This window comes from Engystomops pustulosus, chromosome 2 (genome assembly GCF_040894005.1).
Source record: "Engystomops pustulosus chromosome 2, aEngPut4.maternal, whole genome shotgun sequence".
Taxonomy (NCBI): domain Eukaryota; kingdom Metazoa; phylum Chordata; class Amphibia; order Anura; family Leptodactylidae; genus Engystomops; species Engystomops pustulosus.
Genome location: NC_092412.1, coordinates 138,176,983 through 138,194,930, shown reverse-complemented (window position 1 = coordinate 138,194,930; position 17,948 = coordinate 138,176,983). Strand labels below are relative to the sequence as shown.

At 38.3% G+C, this 17,948-nt stretch overlaps 1 protein-coding gene across 1 annotated transcript in view; it reads right to left on the bottom strand.

Moving 5' to 3' along the window:
• Positions 1 to 1,407: 1,407 nt before the first annotated feature.
• The window catches only part of RUNX3 (RUNX family transcription factor 3), a 36,281-nt gene continuing 19,740 nt past the window's right edge, over positions 1,408 to 17,948 (bottom strand). Inside the window, exons 4-5 of the mRNA XM_072136667.1 lie at positions 15,361 to 15,528; positions 1,408 to 5,272 (exon numbers count right to left, since the gene is read on the bottom strand). Coding sequence (XP_071992768.1) covers positions 4,755 to 5,272; positions 15,361 to 15,528 — 686 coding nt within the window. The 3' untranslated portion in view covers positions 1,408 to 4,754. The remainder of the gene's footprint in view (positions 5,273 to 15,360; positions 15,529 to 17,948) is intronic.

The following is a 17,948-nucleotide window of genomic DNA, read 5'->3' as shown; positions in this document are numbered from 1 at the left end:
AAATTCAATTGTATAAAATATAACTTTTAATAATTATACATTAAAATATAACTCTCCAATATGTGCAAACGTGTGTGCAGAGTCGATGGGGACGTGCCACCCTATCGCACTGGTTGCTTAAAAACGGACTAGTTCCAGCTCAGAGAGTATGACCCACATGTTTCATTAGTAAGTGCAACTCAGTGGCCGGAGAGTAGGTACATCTATAGTCTGGAAAGATGTTCCCATTGGCTCGTGCTCTGTTATGAATACATTGAGGCAATTTCGGGGGGTATTTCCCTAGACATTAAGGTCCTATGTGCTACATGTATTTGTGTCCTAATTTCTCATCACTCCACCTCTACGCGTTTCGCCCCTGATAGTGGGGCTCGTCAGGAGACACCTAGAGGATGAGGTATATTGAGTGAAGATTGCTATCCTCACTTCATGATGGACATATACAAAAACAAAAGGAAAAACGCTGGCGTCCTGATGGTGGGCGCCAGCGTGTATTAGTCGGGGCTACGACTAATACACGCTGGCGCCCACCATCAGGACGCCAGCGTTTTTCCTTTTGTTTTTGTATATGTCCATCATGAAGTGAGGATAGCAATCTTCACTCAATATACCTCATCCTCTAGGTGTCTCCTGACGAGCCCCACTATCAGGGGCGAAACGCGTAGAGGTGGAGTGATGAGAAATTAGGACACAAATACATGTAGCACATAGGACCTTAATGTCTAGGGAAATACCCCCCGAAATTGCCTCAATGTATTCATAACAGAGCACGAGCCAATGGGAACATCTTTCCAGACTATAGATGTACCTACTCTCCGGCCACTGAGTTGCACTTACTAATGAAACATGTGGGTCATACTCTCTGAGCTGGAACTAGTCCGTTTTTAAGCAACCAGTGCGATAGGGTGGCACGTCCCCATCGACTCTGCACACACGTTTGCACATATTGGAGAGTTATATTTTAATGTATAATTATTAAAAGTTATATTTTATACAATTGAATTTTCCCAACGATACCTGTGATTCTCTCTCTCTTCTTGTATCATTGGGCGATACCTAACTCAGCTCCTCAGTGATTCCCTTCCATAGTTGTTAATGGAGGCTGGAACCCCTCAGGCTCTTTTTTTCTTAAAAGCAAGGGCATAAGCAGCCAAAAGAAGAGCCAATCCTGTCAGAGGGGACACACAGTATGTCAGTGTGCTTGGTTTACAATCCTTAATCCTAGTGGTAGATGTACTTTAAAATCCAATTATTTTATCCTGTACATTCAGTTTTCTTTCATTATCACATTGTCATATAATACACAGAAAAGGCACCCAAACTGTAATTTGTCTGTCACATTTATTTAACACAATTTTCAGTAAAATTTTTACAATTCTCTTTTCAGCATGAAATAATTAACACGCCTAATTTACATTATTTAAATTGTCTTTTTGCAATTGAAAGCTTCAGAAACAGAAATATACACCTTAACATCTTTTATATAAACATTTCCCTGAAAGTTATGACATAAGATTATTAATACTGACACAAAATAAATTTTTTATACAACTTGTTAAGCCACGTCTCTTGTGATTTTACTCCTCAATATTGTATAGATTGAGCAATGAGGAAGGTTGACATGCAGTCTCATGTTCTTTGCCATATTTTCGAACAATGACCTAATTTTTTAGACACCTTTTATATACTTTAATTATAGTTTTATTTTTTTATTTAAAACAAATTTGTATTGTAGATAAAAAGTGATTTATAAGGGCACCTAAAAGTTTGTGAAATAAAACAAATGAATCCAAACACAGTAGTTTGGTTGAAATAGCAAAAGCCAAATACCAATGAATTAAAATGTTGATGTTACTTTCTTGTCTGAATATATAATGCGCTCCTCAACGACATGACCATTGTAGCAAAAAACTGGTTAGTTGGTATACATCACAAGCCACAGATGTAGAAGGACACATTATTGGGGCAGATTTACTTAGGTCCGCCGGAGTTCACCTTCTTCTTCCCGGTGCATGTAAGTGCACACAATTGCGACACAATTCTAAATGTTAAATCCCGCGGGTTGTCCGAATCCCCCGACTTCTGTCGCGCGAAAGCCGGCGCTGATGTGCCAAAATCCGGTCACGTGCGCCAAAATCTCGGGGCAATTTGGAGCAAAACGGAAATCGCCGGGAAACCCGACGAAAATGCGCTCCGCGGACCCTTAGTAAATGAACCCCATTGTCATAGACAAGACCAGCAGCACCAAAGCAAGGGTGCAAGAATGGCACAGGAATTACCTGGTAACTGTGTCTTTTATGTTGTTTTATTTAAGTCTGTTATAAAATATTATACTTGACTAAATGGATAAGTTAAAATTTTATTTAAGAAACATATTCATGTCCCTTTGTACATCTAGACTATAACCCATTAGTTGTGGTATTTACTGATTTAGATGTTCATTTTGTTCTGGAGATGATAAAGTGAAAATGTGGAGCCCTGCAGACAGGTACTGCTTTCAGGTCCCTGGACGTCATTAGAAAGTTATTTTAACCCTTTCTGTTCCATGCATACAGCATAGTAGGTCAAAAAGCCTAGGGAATCTTGAAACATTTAAGGACTGGTCAAGAAATAGTTTGAAATATTTGCTTCATTATTTTGTCCCTCTAATGGAAGCAAGATGGCTTTATGTTTGTGTTGTGTTCTATGCATAGATTTAGAGCTACTCTACAACAATTAATGCTATTAGTTGACTCCGTTAAGCAGATGTTTACAAGATACTGTACACCGTATCCACCGAACTTAATGAAGCAAATGTACATGGAATTGTTTGACTGCCCTTAATAGGTGATGTATTATATCATTCTTATCTTCATGTGCTGATAAATGGTGTTCATAGACAGTGCACACAAATGTATTCTGGCTCAGTGCAATCTTAGTTGTATTTAGTTATATAATGGGCATCTCTGATGCCCAAAATGGCCCGAAGAAACTCACAAAACACCTCTATCAGGCTGGAATATGATCATTTTGTTAAATGAGCACCAAATAAATAAATAAAATGGTTGTGAATATATAATGCAATTTATAACACATTAAAAAAATAGTAATAGTTATATACAAACACATAAATAAGAATCTAGCTCATTTTCAAAATGATGCATATTCAAAGTAAGCAAAAATAGTGCAAAGCAAATATATTTTTTAAGAAAATATTTTTATATTTCTTGTTCGAAATAAAGCAAACTATGTATATATATATTAATATCAGCACATTACATGTACTAAACATATATCCAAATGCCTACACGCAAAGGCAAAGTTGCAACTTCAGTGTATTGACAGTGATAACTGTGACATACAAGAGTTCAGTTTTTGATATTAGGAAGTTGTAAGATAAATATATGAAACAATAGTATTTTAGGTTGGGATAACTACCCCCCCCCCCCTAACACACATGCATACTGATGATGTAGGTGTTCTGAAAAGGTGGGGGTAATAACTAGCTGTCAGATGCCTGGTTTGAGAACAAAAGATCAGGTATTGTAAATTCAACATTTTGCCCAAGATCAGATAAACCGCAGCCACGTTGCACACAGACTTTTTCAACAATCGCTTTGATACTGGTAGCACAGTAATGTAGCACAGCCACATTAAAATCAATGAGCAATACAGTTATACATTTGAATGGCCGTATTACCCACTGCCGCGTGTGCTACCTGGCTTCCTATCGATAGAGCTTTATCCGGCAGTGTGCTATCCCTGGGTACAGCCCAGGTGAGCAAACGGCCATCTGCAAGGGGCTTCAGATGGTTGGCTACACCCATCAAAATGGTAGGTTATGGTTTTTTGGTCTAGATGGCCCTGATTGGCTATTGAATTCTATTGGACCTGTCCTGTGTAAGAATGTGTTCAGAATTACAAGATTACATATACACAACAGATACTACCATAGCAAATGTTAATGGTGGCCACAGCCCTATATTTATGATGTTTCCTAGACAGATGTTGGAGTCTCTTTGCAGCATTCAGTAGTAATAGAATTATGTGTAATGCATCAATAAACATTATCCACATCCATAGCTTTCAAGGCCTTTTAAAAAAATTACTTATCCAAAAAGAGGACTTTGCGACAAGAAATGTATTCAACTGACTCCTTACTAATAGTTTAGGCAGAGAAACCCAAATGTCTGAGAAAATATGTACATTGGAATTCTTAAAAGACTTATTCTAAAAGAGATCTAGGTGAATATGAAAATAGAATTATCTTACATTACTACATTTTAAGGACAATAAACTTGTATTCGACTCCTCCGATCTGATATGTATTTGTGAACTGTCGCCCCTTGCATTACCACAATTTTTAATTACTAGTATTTATACAAATGTGTAGTTTATTTGAATTTCACATACCGTATATCTTTTGTCCTTTACAGTAAACTCCTAAATATGCAAAAATAGGAACTTGTCTAAAGAGGTTCCCCTTGCAACTCATTTGAGCCTTGCTTCACAACTCTCTAAATCCATGTGTCACATAGATGATGTGGATTACATGTGGAGACTATAGTACAGTTATAAGATTGGTACATGTTAGAGCTAACACAAACTCTGTATTTGTAAATGTATGTTGTACCTGTCACACAGTTGGCATATATTATGCTGCTGTAAGTACCACTAAATTATTATAACTATGTCTACATTTTGGCCAGTCTTTTCTGGAGATTGTATACCTTCAGCTGCTTCTTTAAAGCATCAGGCTAGGTATTTTTACAAAATGCTTAGTATGGCCTCCAGACAGCCTCATCCATTCTACCACTGCTCGTTAGACTGGTGGGAGAATTACTATGACTTCCATCTGCATCTACTCCATCATTCTGATTGCTCAAGTTGTGGTTCATCAAGTTGTTCCCTGCTGTCACACTGGTGCAAGAAGATAGCATTCTTGAAGGAGAGCGTTCACCTGCAACCATAGAGAACTGATAAGATCCAGAAGATGTGCCATAGTATAAATGATATGGAGATGCATTGGTCTGGAATGGTCCACTCTGATTTTGAGATGATCCAGGATATGGAGGTGGAAGGTAAGTGGGATGGAAACGTGTGGTAGTTGGCATACCGGTCACACTTATTCCTCCAATTCCAGTTGTTGAGGGAGATGCAGTATAGGAAAAGGCAGAGGACATGGCACCAGGGTAATGCACACGAGTATCTGAAAATCTGGACTCTGTGAGAGATGGTAACGTCGAAAAAGAGCGGTCGAATTGTCGAGGGTCTGAGAATGGACTGAGATCTGTTGCTGAAAAGATAAAGAAAAAGATTCATTGGTCACAATTTAACATTAATACATTTATGAAAGTAAAACACCACTGAAGATTTCTGAATATATATCTGAAAATAAGTGATACATTCTCAACCTTCTCTGTATTCTCAGTTAGGTTGTTTATGCTGACTTGTGTGAGGAATAGACATGAAAGAGGGAGAGAGTAAGTACATTTTAAAGGACTCCTAGGAGAACCAACAAAAGTTGGAGAATGATACAGCCATTTCATTTTATACCAAACAGAGCGCCATGGCTCTGGCTGTGCCTTCTTTTATAGTCCAGTAGCAATTGAGCTGGAGAAGGACTTTTATTAATGATCAGAAACACTATGAAGAGACCTCAGTGTTTGGAACTCTTTTCAGTCATTTCATCAAAGAACGTGTTGTGAGACAGCCCCCCACTGATTTAATATTGATGACCTACCCTACGGATAAATCCATAGACATTTTGCATAGAAATTATACCATTTTTGTCTCTGTTATCTAACACATGATGTCTCCTTGTCTCTCCTACCGGTCATTTCTTTTCAATTGAAATAGGGAACAAATGTTTTTAATGAAATGTATTTAACTTTCTAACAACTGAGGCCTCTGCATACAAGAGAATGCACAGTTCCAAAAATTATATCAATGAAAATGTCAGACAGTCAGACCCAAAAAATTACATGAAACAGTGCTCTGTACACCAAAGACATATTCGCGACATATTCGCTAAAGATAAAATATTTAAAGATGAGACCCTGCCTCAGCATAATTAAAGCAATCTTAAGGTATGTCTGGCTTAAAATGCAGTCTACCAAGTGGTATATTTACTTTAAGCAATGTTCTGGCAGAAATGGTGGGCAGTGTATTGACAGCTCAAGAGTAACTGAACGTTACAAAGATCTATTACCAGATCTATCTGGGTGGTGCTCAGTCAGGGTATATTCACATGTGCCAGATTTATTACAGAAATCTCTGCAAATAATGAAAAGTTTTTGCAGCATGAAAATTTGCAAATCTCTTGAAATGAATTTCTGCCATAAATCTGTTACACTTTACTGTACAGTACAGAATCCCAAAATTGTAACCAGAAAACCATTTATGGTACCATTTGTCGTACTGACGCAAACATCCAACAGTCAATGTTATGATGCAATAGTTGTACTCTAAATAAGGATAGACATTCACAAGTTTTGCAGAAAGCATGTCCGTCTCAGGACAGAGGAAATGCAGTTTAAACGCCAAAAACCATCACCTATTGTTTTAAATCAGCAGCTATGTAATTATATCACATCCATGGATAAGGCATAAACAAAGGAAAACATTTTTTATGGAAATGGAAGTCAAGCACTTTGTAAGCAGAATAATGTGTAGTGGTTTGGTAGACAGCTGTGTTAAAAATAAAAGGAAGAATTGCTGTGACCACTAATTGCTAAACAGATTTTACAGCTATTCTCTAGTAAAGTGTCATGTGCCATTTTTCGGATGTAGACCAGTACATACAATTCTCCTATTGATGAGTAGGGAATTTCAGCTATCACCCCATGTAAAGGATTAAGCGGCAAGAAAATGTACTTTTATTTGTACAGTGGGAAGTTTGTTCATTTCATGGCGTGATTCTTCATGTCATACTTAATTGGAAGAATTCACACTAAGAGAGGAAAAGTTCTTATAGATGGCGTCACAGAATGTCAAGTCATGCACAGTACATACATGGATCAAACATTAAAAGTGTCGAGCCAGGAAGTATTTGTGGGTGCACATTTATTTCTAATACATTTGGCCTTGCCCAATTCTATTTTGTTCTGTATAGTAAAAGCCTGCTGGCTGAAGAGTTGAATTGCACTTTCACTTTGCCAATCAAAATATTTCAAGGATATGTTTATTTTCTTCTTAAAATCACACCAGCTGCTTTACCAAGTGAATGAGCCCATTTATCCATAAGAATTTGTCTATTGTAAGACTGAGCTCAGGGACCAAGAGCTTCCAAACCTTAACTGATCTATCTACGGAAATGTCAATGTTTTGGATTGGGAAAGTGGCGAGTTGTGGTATGTTTATAAATTGAAAGCCATTTAGAGGTCAGTGATTATGATTAGTAGTGTCCGTGTTCTTGGTTGTTGTAGGTAAAAAGGCTTGAAATACATCTGACATGCTTGCTGGCCGCATGAATGCCCACATCAAGAACTGCGGTGCACACAATGCGTAACTACAGACATAAGGAATGTATGAGGTAGAGGACTTTTTATGCCTAGACTTCTGCAGCCAGTATCTCATGCAAGTAAGACACACATTTCTAGTCATTGGATATGATTATTTTATACCATAAAGGTCACAACTGCTGCACTGCACTGTGATGGGACCAACTATCACTAAGCAATAACCCTGACAAGCCTATAGGTTGAAAATATACTATAGTTCTGGGTTCAAGACCCAACCCAGGTCAATATCTGCAAAGAGTTTGTATGTTCTCTCGGTGTTTGCATGGGTTTATTCTGGGTCCTCTGGTTTTCTCCAACACTCCAAAACACACTGATAGGTTGTTTAGATTGTGAGCCCCATGGGGACAGGGACCAATTTGGCAAGCTATGTGCAGTGCTGCATAATCTGTGTGTGCTATTTAAATAAAGAATCATTATTATTATTATTATTATTATTATTATTATCATTATAGTCTCTGTTACAACCTGCATTTCTCTTTTTAGGGACCAAATGTTACTGTACATATTACTTTATTTTATATACAGTGTTAGTACCAGGTACTAAGTGCACTTGCAACTAGTTTCTCCTCAATACACTGTAGCACAAGTTACAGAGAACTATGGATGGCATTAATCATATCTAGAGATGAGCGAGTATGCTCGTCCGAGCTTGATGCTCGTTCGAGTATTAAGGTACTCGAAACGGCTCGTTGCTCGGACGAGTATTTCCCCTGCTCGAGATCGAGCATTTAATTAAAAAAACACAGTGAAGAACAATGAAGAATAGAATAAAAACAGTGAACACAGGATCATTTAAGTGAAAAACACAGTGCAGAACACAGTGCAGAATAGATTACAGATGTTCGGCACATCTGCTTACTTGTCGGGAGATACGCGTGGAACGGTGCGTACAAAATAGTATGTGAAGAACAATATATATGTGTGTAAAGAACACATTGCAGATGTTTACATACATCTGCAATGTCTTCTTCACACATATATATTGTTCTTCACATGCTATTTTGTACGCACCGTTCCGCGCGTATCTCCCGACAAGTAAGCAGATGTGCTGAACATCTGTAATCTATTCTTCATTGTGTTCTTTACTGTGTTTTTCACTTAAATGATCCTGTGTTCACGGTGTTCACTGTTTTTATTCTATTCTTCACTGTTCGGCACATCTGCTAACTTGTCGGAAGATACGCGCGGAACGGTGCGAACAAAATAGTATGTGAAGAACAATATATATGTGTGAAGAACACATTGAAGAACACGGTGAGCAGGACAGAGACACCGGGGAGCAGCACAGAGACACCGGGGAGCAGCACAGAGACATAGGGGCACGGAGACATCGGGGCACGGAGACATCGGGGCACGGAGACATCGGGGCACGGAGACATCGGGGCACGGAGACATAGGGGCACGGAGACATCGGGGCACGGAGACATCGGGCAGCGGCACGGAGACATCGGGGAGACTTCAGTGGAAGAAGAGCAGCGGATCCCGGGACAGCGTATCTCCCGACAAGTAAGCAGATGTGCCGAACATCTGTAATCTATTCTTCATTGTGTTTTTCACTTAAATGATCCTGTGTTCACTGTGTTCACTGTTTTTATTCTATTCTTCACTGTTCTTCACATCTGCTAACTTGTCGGGAGATAATATACGCGCGGAACAGTGAAGAATAGATTGCAGATGTTTGCATACATCTGCTAACTTATCAGAAGACGTTCTTTTTCAATTAATTAACACATTTTATTCCCGAACCATGGTCCCTTTGAAAAATGCTCGAGTCTCCCATTGACTTCAATGGGGCTCGTTATTCGAGACGAGCACTTGAGCATCAGGAAAAGTTCGTCTCGAATAACGAGCACTCGAGCATTTTAGTGCTCGCTCATCTCTAATCATATCCCTTTCTTTTTTTCAGTGTCTGGGTTTTCCCGTGTTGTGCCTGATCTATCACCAGATTTATATTTTTATGCCTTTAAACGGTTGTGAGGCTTCAAAAAAGGCATAAATATTTGCGCAAAAAACTCCCCTCCCCTGCTAGTGTACAGAAAATTGTAGAATGGATTTTGCTACATTTTTTTTACTTTTACTCCTTAACAACTTGGCCCTTTTTTGTTTTCGTGTTTCCATTTTTCACTCCCCACCTTCAAAATTCTATAAAATTTTTATTTTTCCATGTCATGTGCCTTCATAATTCAAATTTGTTCAGGGGTAAAAATAGGGGGAACAGGGGTTAGGCCAGTCCACACATGGCTTGCATGGTGTGCTACTGGAGCACATACTGCAAACCATATGTGGATTGGCCTGACGCCTGTTTCTCCTCTTCTGGTCAGGTACTGCACTGTCGAGGCAGATTTTGCGTGCAGTGAGAAGAAGAAATTTGTTTTCCCATTGCTTTTTTACCACTATGAGTAGGATTAACTGGGTCTGAATACCCAGAAAGCCTTTAACCACAGTGAGAGAAGGGTATGTGGTTTTTCCATTGCCACTCCTCTTTGTGCATAACAGGATTCAGAATGACTGACTGGCTCTGAACACCCAGAGCACCTGTAACCTCGATTACATTATTTCAAGTACTAGCTCATTTTGGCCAGTGCAACTGCCCTGTTAATGCCTCCAAAATTCAGTCCTCTACCCCCTTACTATCCCCATTTTACAGACATTTTGGGTGTTAACATCTGGTTTCCCATTTACTTCCACTGGGTTCATATTCAGGTCAAAGTTCAAATTCCCAAACTAAATTATTCGGACAAACCCATCAAACCTAAATTTTGACCAAACCACTTATCATTAATCCTTAGTTTAGATGATAAATATTAGATTGGTGTGAGTCTGGTAACAAGAAGCCACAAAGATCACAAGGTTTAGACAAGTCTTGAATGGTGTGAGCTGCAACCAGGTTACAGGACAATGGACATGACATCACTGCCATTGGAAACAGTGTGCCAATACTATTTCAGGCAGCTGAAGTTTATTGAAACTTTGACAGTCTTATATTAAGTACTTATGGTTCAGAATAGTATTTTAATACCAGGAAAACTCTTTAAACGAAATCTATAACTTCCCAGTGGTATTACTCCTGTAGATTTCATTTAAAACTAGCTTTTATTTGAATGCCAATTAATTTGAGGTGTCGCCGCCCCTCCAGCCTGCAAAAGCCCTTTCCCACCACCTACCTGCTCCTTCACTTGTTCCCCCTCTTACTCTGTGCCGGATATTTTTGCTTACATAGAGCTAATACAGTCTAGTGCCATAACATTTCTGAGAGATAGCAGGAGGAGGAGCAAGTGAAGGAGCAGGTAGGTGAGGGAGGAGAGCTTTAGGGTGCTTGTTATAGTCAGAGCCCCTGCAGCAAACAGTGACTCTGTTGCCATTCACCAGAGCGCCTCAGATTAATTTGCATACAAATAAAAGTTTGTTGTAAAGGAAATTTACATGAGCAATGCTCCATATAAAAAGGAAAGTGGTTTATTCTCTTTCAGTTTAAAGCGGTTGCTGTTATTAACCAATAATCTAAAATAAAATCTAACGCAAAAAGGGTTAATTTCTCAATATATTTTAACAATATCATATGCCGGCAGGCTGTTATTAGAACTCTGTTTATTTTTTGTACCATTTAAACCCCCAGAGTAAAAACGTTGTGCAGAATTCCTATTCGCCTTTTAAGTTGGATTTTAACCAAACTCTAGACTTGCTTTTCTGTGGTTCCACGATTCTTTGCTGAATAGTCAGATATATGGAATTCATTAACAATTTAACTGCTTATGACTGTACCCACATACACTGTGGCACATACTATTATACCAACATACTACTTGCCAGACAGAATGATACATAATAACCCTCTAGACACCAAGTGGGATACACTGTTTCCTGTAAACTGCATGCAATTCTGAACCCTACAAACAGGTATGGCTGTTATTGGGTTACTGGAGCTCAGCAGAATGGTATTTTAACCATTAAATATATGGAGCACACAGTTAAATAGGAAGAGTGGTGCCCATGTTCCTTATTGTAACCTTGATATACATAAAGTAAATAATATATTGGCATCTGTTACAGTATGCACTGCAGTGTATACAAAAGTCTATTAAAGTCCTAAAGTAGTTAAATCCTATGTCGTGTTATTATGCTAAGATTCTGGAAATTTCCAGCTTGAGCTGACATTAGATATCAGTCTGAAAATAACGGTGTATATTGTGTCTCTCATAGTTAGATTCTTGTGGGGAGCTGGAAATTCCAATGTTTGCTACTAGATGTCAGGCACAATTACGGTAAGGCGGTTGTATAATGTTCAGGCCCACTTTATCCTAAAAGGACAAGGTTTTTAAAGTTTCCACTGAAATCAACTTATGTAAAAACATCTAAATTAAATGTAGCTCTGCAGAGCAGTTTTTCATGTGGAGAACACACGAAAGGAGCCATTTCTGCACTGGATTTAACAGGGAAATACCGGTAGTTGTTTTGGCATTTTGTTGGATCAATACAGTTGTCTATTAATTGAGCAAGTGTACATCTCTAAAAAAAATAATAGTTTCAATATAGAAAGGACCATATTTGCACAGAAATGTCTTTGATAAACCACTTTCAGTTCTCCTTGTGTGCCTCCCCTATAGTTATCGGTATTGAGATGAAAGGACACAATTCTAGGGCCTTTTTTTCAGAATGTTGTGTAGTGTTGTTCCTTAGTAAATTGAAATAATTGAAAGCTGATTGCTGTGTTGCTGTGTCTAGACACACCCTGTTGACAAATTATTTGTAAACACCCAGTTATCATTGTATCTATTCATTTCCAGGAGGTACAAAAAAAGGCAGAGTTCAAAAATACATTACCCCATAATTGCAGTTATCTCATGTTTTGCTTCAATGTTGAACATTTTCTATGCAAAATGGCTGGCAGGTAGACATTTTTGTCACGTCCACAGAAAAGGGACGGTTTGTGACAATTGGACATTAAAACATCTGACATAAAAAACACAAATGCCATCAGTTTGCTATCTGTTTTTTTTTTGTGTGTGCATCAATCGACTTTTCTGGAGGTCCATCGTTCACAGGTGAGCTCTACCATGGTCCACAGGTGATCTCTAACCAAAAAGCTCCACTTGGTAGTAGATACTAGGAACCTGTCTGTGAGTTAGACAGCAATGCAGGTCACTAATCTTTGAATTTGCACCTCTTACTTTGTTATTTACAAAGTTATTTATTATGCAACGGCTCCACAAATTTGCTTCTTTTCTGACATTCACACCATTTTGCACTGCACAAGAATTGGAGAGAGAGCCAGTGGCGTCACCGGCTCTCAGAATGCTCCTAAAGTAGTGCCCAGGGGGTCAGGGGCATGAATAAATTACATTACTTGGAAGATGTCTCCTGATGACTTCAATGGAAGTCTACATTGGCAGCTCACGGTTTTATAAAAACGTTAAATACAAGTTTTATATGAGTTATTGCTGTAATTTCCATGAGTGAAATTGCAGCTTGTGGCCACAATCCAACTAGCTGAATGGGGTCTAGCATGTGGAAGAAAACCACAGAAGAAAGCAGATTGTCAGCCTCAGTTCTATTTTTCTTTTGCTGTTTATTTGCATGCTCTTAGAGTGTTTTAAGTATTCGTTTGTAATGTAGTTTTGCAGACTGTCTCATAATTTGGACAAGGCACAATTACAACTACACCAGACCAGTTTCTGATGGATGTAAGGATGTAATAGGCCCACATTTTAGTGGTCTTGCTAGCCAAAACATTCAAAATCCTAGCAGACCCATATCTGAGTCACCATTAAGTTATATGGTATGTGCACAAGTTGTGCAACATCCCCCACTGGGGCAGTGCCTTTTTGGGCTTGGGGGCAGTTGGATTGCCTTTTGTACCTGAGTGGCTGGCTAAGTGTGGCCTAGCAGTCACTTGGTACCAGTGGAACAGGCTTCGTCCATGCCAGGCACGTATCCGAAAGGTGGATTGCAAGAAAAGAGAGGGTATATAGTAACTCTCCCTGGGGCACTCGCGATGGATGTTTGAGGATCCCTGGCTGGATGGTGGTTAGGAGGCCCCCATGTTATGCAACTTTGGGTAGAGATCACTGGAAGACAAGGGACTTCAAACATAAAAGTCACAGTTCCTTTATTCCAGAACATGGAAAACTTCAACATAGGCAACAGTAGAAGACAACAATTTAGGTGGTCGAAAGGTCACTGGTTGAATGGTGTTTGGCAAAGGATGCTCACAGCTTGGTATATGTAATTCAGGCTGGAGAGATAGATGGCTGCTTCAGCAGCAGAGTTCAGAGGCAGGTCCTGGTATATCTCAGGGTCCTGCAGCAACAGGCCTGGTCTGCAAGCCGTCTGTTAAGAGGTGTGCTGTTCTTCAGCACTCACAGAAAAGAGCCCTAGAACTTTCCATCCCATGGGTATATATAAACTTCCCCTGGGAGTGGTCAGTTCAGGGGTTATCCAACCGGCACCTTTGTGACAGATAACAAATAGACAAATAGAATATTCTTATTTGTATCCCATCGCCCGATCATTTTGCCACTATAATGCCCATTGGAACTGCACTGCAAATTTAACTTTTTATTCTTTTCAAATGCATCTTATAGCCCTATACAATCAATATTTATGTGTAGTGATGAACTAATAGATCCGGGCACTATGACTTTGTTAATCCTCTTATATGTGTATCTATGGCTTTCTTCCTTCTAAATCAATTTTTAACATGTAACATTTTAGAAGGGGATGTTACCAGAACCCTCCATGCTGTAGTTTCACAGGCTTTTACACGGTCTCACCCACTCCCTGCTCCCTTAGTGTTTCTCCCTCTACCTGCTGTACTCTCATAGCAGCAGAGGAAGTTTCAGCACACAGTGGGATTTGGGAAGTGCTTGTGTACAGTGTAACAGCCTGTGAAGCTGCAGCACGGAGGGCTCTGGTAATGCCCCCCCCCCCCCTCCTGAGACATTCTTGTTCATTAGCATGATCTTAAAGGTTGATTTTAGAAAAAAGGAGGCCCTGGATAACAAATATAAGAATAGTACCACAGTCATGGTGCCTCAGTAAGTGTTTCTGGTTTATCATGATTGATTTTAATGGTAGATTTATTTTTAAGGAACAAATATTGTCCAATCACCATCTTTCTATATTACTATATATATATAGATGTTATTGGTTATATTTAGAAAAAAACTTGATTTTCAATCTAATGGAAGAACAGCAAGAACAACAATAATTTATTCAGCTCCTTTGAAAAAAAAAAGCTCCTTTGCCACAGGAGAAAACATTGTGGGAGCCTCATTATATAATGCTGCTCTTAGTGTGACCACAAAACTATAAATGTGTGTGCCTATAAAGACAGATGCACATACATTCACGTGCTTGCTGCTCAGTAGCCCAGACTTTCCAATGACAGCTCTGCAGTGTTTTGTTTAATTGCATGCCAAATACCTCTATCCTGGGGGCATTTCCCATAGAGATGAAAAACTCCTTGTTTTCAATCCCAAAATACTGTTAACGGTTACACTGCCAGCAAAAGTGACAACAGGCAACTTTTAGTTAAGAGGAAGCAGTATGGGATAGTTGTAGCAAGTTTCAACTTGTCATCTGCTGTCCTGATTCATTCTGTGGATTTGCAGGCTGCTAGGTACATATAATATATAGGTCTGTATTATAAGTACCACTCTTTAGCCTCCTTATCTCTCTGTGGACAGAATACAAACATCATAAAGACCCTATGTAACCAATGTTTGGCTCATGTGGGTGTCAACCTGCCTTTTATAACACAGTGTAAAGGAGGATATTATGGAAAAAACCTAATCCTATTTTTCTACTTTTTTCTTTCCTTCTTACAAAAAGTTTGTTTATTAGCAATAATGGATGATCTTACCTTGTATTTGTGTTTGAGACTGGGTGCTAAATGGGTTTGGATTAGTCAATGAGGGTCTTGGATTAGGATTCGGTTGGACCCTTATTCCCTGCCTCCGTATAATCTCCAGATCACCGTAGCGCTCTGAGAAATGCTTGCTTGCCTGTTCTTCGTGCTTTTGTCGGTGCCCTGTAAAATCCAGATATGATCAGTGAAAGCACAAGAACACCAATAAAGTGAAGAAGTCACCGGTACATCAATGTTCTTCTGATAAACTCCTATATACTCCTATACCTCTATACTGGATTCTCTGAGCCTGGGTGGCAACCATTATGTCTTCCATTCTACTTTATATTCCACAAGGATTGTCATAAAACTTTCACAATATCAAATTTCAATAATTATGCAGCAGAATTAGAGAGAATGGATATATCACAGCAGATTTTCTGTTTACGACTGATAAAATGGAAGCACACCTTTAGGGAAACTCAAAATTATTATATAAAGAAGATAGTATTAATGGCGCTCTATAAATAAATAATATTATTAATGTTATTATTATTATTTGTATCATATGCCCTTTGCAGACTAACATAAGGGCCAGTAAGTACAAAGATACAAATTCTGTCTCAGCCTGCAAGACCTCTTTTTATATTTTAAAGTTATACGTTGTTGTACAATATAAATATGTATAAAAATAGAATATGAAAATACATATATATATATAGAAAAAAAGGAGAAAAAAACACTCCAATTAAATAATTAAAAATTAATTAGTGTTTTTCTCTTTTTTACAAAAATTCCTGCAAAGTTGACCAAATTTTATTCCCACTGCTCAAAGTTTCCTATAATACATTTTTCATTAATAGCAATTTATTAAACTAATTTGCAAGAACATTTATCCAATTCCTTGCAATTACAACTTTTGCCAGTAAAGTTAATCTACAAAAAATAATTTGATATTTCTTTAAACAGCTAGGGTAGTTATCATTAGAAAAACAGTTCAGAATAAACATATTTAACTAAGTTAAGAGAGGTCTTTAATCTATTTTCCATTATTTTATCTATCCTTTACCAAAAAGATTGTACCCCTGGACAACTTCAGCGAAGATGAACAAAAGCAGGCCTTTTACTACCACAATGGAAACAATTAGCATTCTCTCTCAGTTGTGTCTTACGGTATATAAAATCCAAGGGGCATTAAAAATGAAATGGCAAAATTAAAATAAATAATTCTATGGTTCATACTAATTGAAACATTGTATTCTACTGAATTATCTTATTCGAGAAATATTATTCTTTTGTACAGAAATAAAGCATTTTTCAATGATAGTCTTTACAAATCCAAATCAGTGATTTCTTTACTGGCTTACGGAAAGTGTTTTGCAATTATAAATAATAAAAAAAGGGTTTCCCATCAATATTATATTCTTTTGCAAATCAGGGAAGGATATCAATTGTCCAGCACAAAACACTTTTGATATATAACGAATGTCCAACCCAATCTATATATGTTTATTAAAGGGGTATTTCCACAAATACAATTTTCTTAAATAACTCAGGATAAAAAAATAACACATTCTCTAATTAACAGTTATTAACAAAAATACAGCATTTCATAGATATAATTCCACCCTGTCTCTATCAGTCCTGGTGTACACAACATCAGTTGCCCCTGTAACTTCTGACTTAGGGTAGGCCACCATCTTGGATTTCTGTGTGAGGCCATGGAGCCAAGTTCTCTCTCTCTGCCCCCTGCACTTTAGCCCTGCCCCCTGCAGGGACCTCACACTGACACAGAATCTGACATACTGCCAGCAGCAGCATGAGGAGAACTACATGTTACAGACAGATAAGTTTATAATAGCAAAGATGTAGGAGAGCTATGTCATTGTGTATAATAGGAATCTCATGGATCTCCTCTCTCTCTTTCTATGTGTCAGATACTAGTACAATGTTCATAAGCTAAATTAAAGTGTAGATAAACCTGTACCCTGATAATTTAACCACATTGTCAGCTCATAGAACTAGATGCATCATAATGTGTCTGCCTGGAATTTTACACTGACCATTAGTAAAATTGTGAAGTAAAGCGTTAAAATTATCTTTATTGTGTTTACATTACTAGGGGATTGAAATTTAAGAATTTTCTTTCATGGGAAAACCCCTTAACTATTTTCCTAACCTCTTCAAAATTCCTATTTTACCATAAGGGTGTAAATACAAGTGACCCCTCAAACCCACCAATTTTTCTCAAAGTCTTCTAGTGGGTGACAAAAAGCAGTTCCTTAAACCACCCACCAACAACCTGTCCAGTTTTAACATCATTCATTCAGATTTCCTGTTATGACCTTGATTCCGTTCCTGACTCCTGACAACAAGTCCAACCTGCTTTGCGGCGGGCTCTGATGCAAACCGGGTACCACTTAGACTCCGGTCCCAGGTGTCGGCTTACATCATCACCCGCAGTGGTACAGAGGATCCACTACCTCTGATCAAGATAGACATCTTTACTTAAATACTTCAACTTTATCCTAATACGCTTTCTTCCCCAGATTAATTTGTCAACCAACCTCTCTATTAACCTAAAAATTTTTTTCATCTATCCA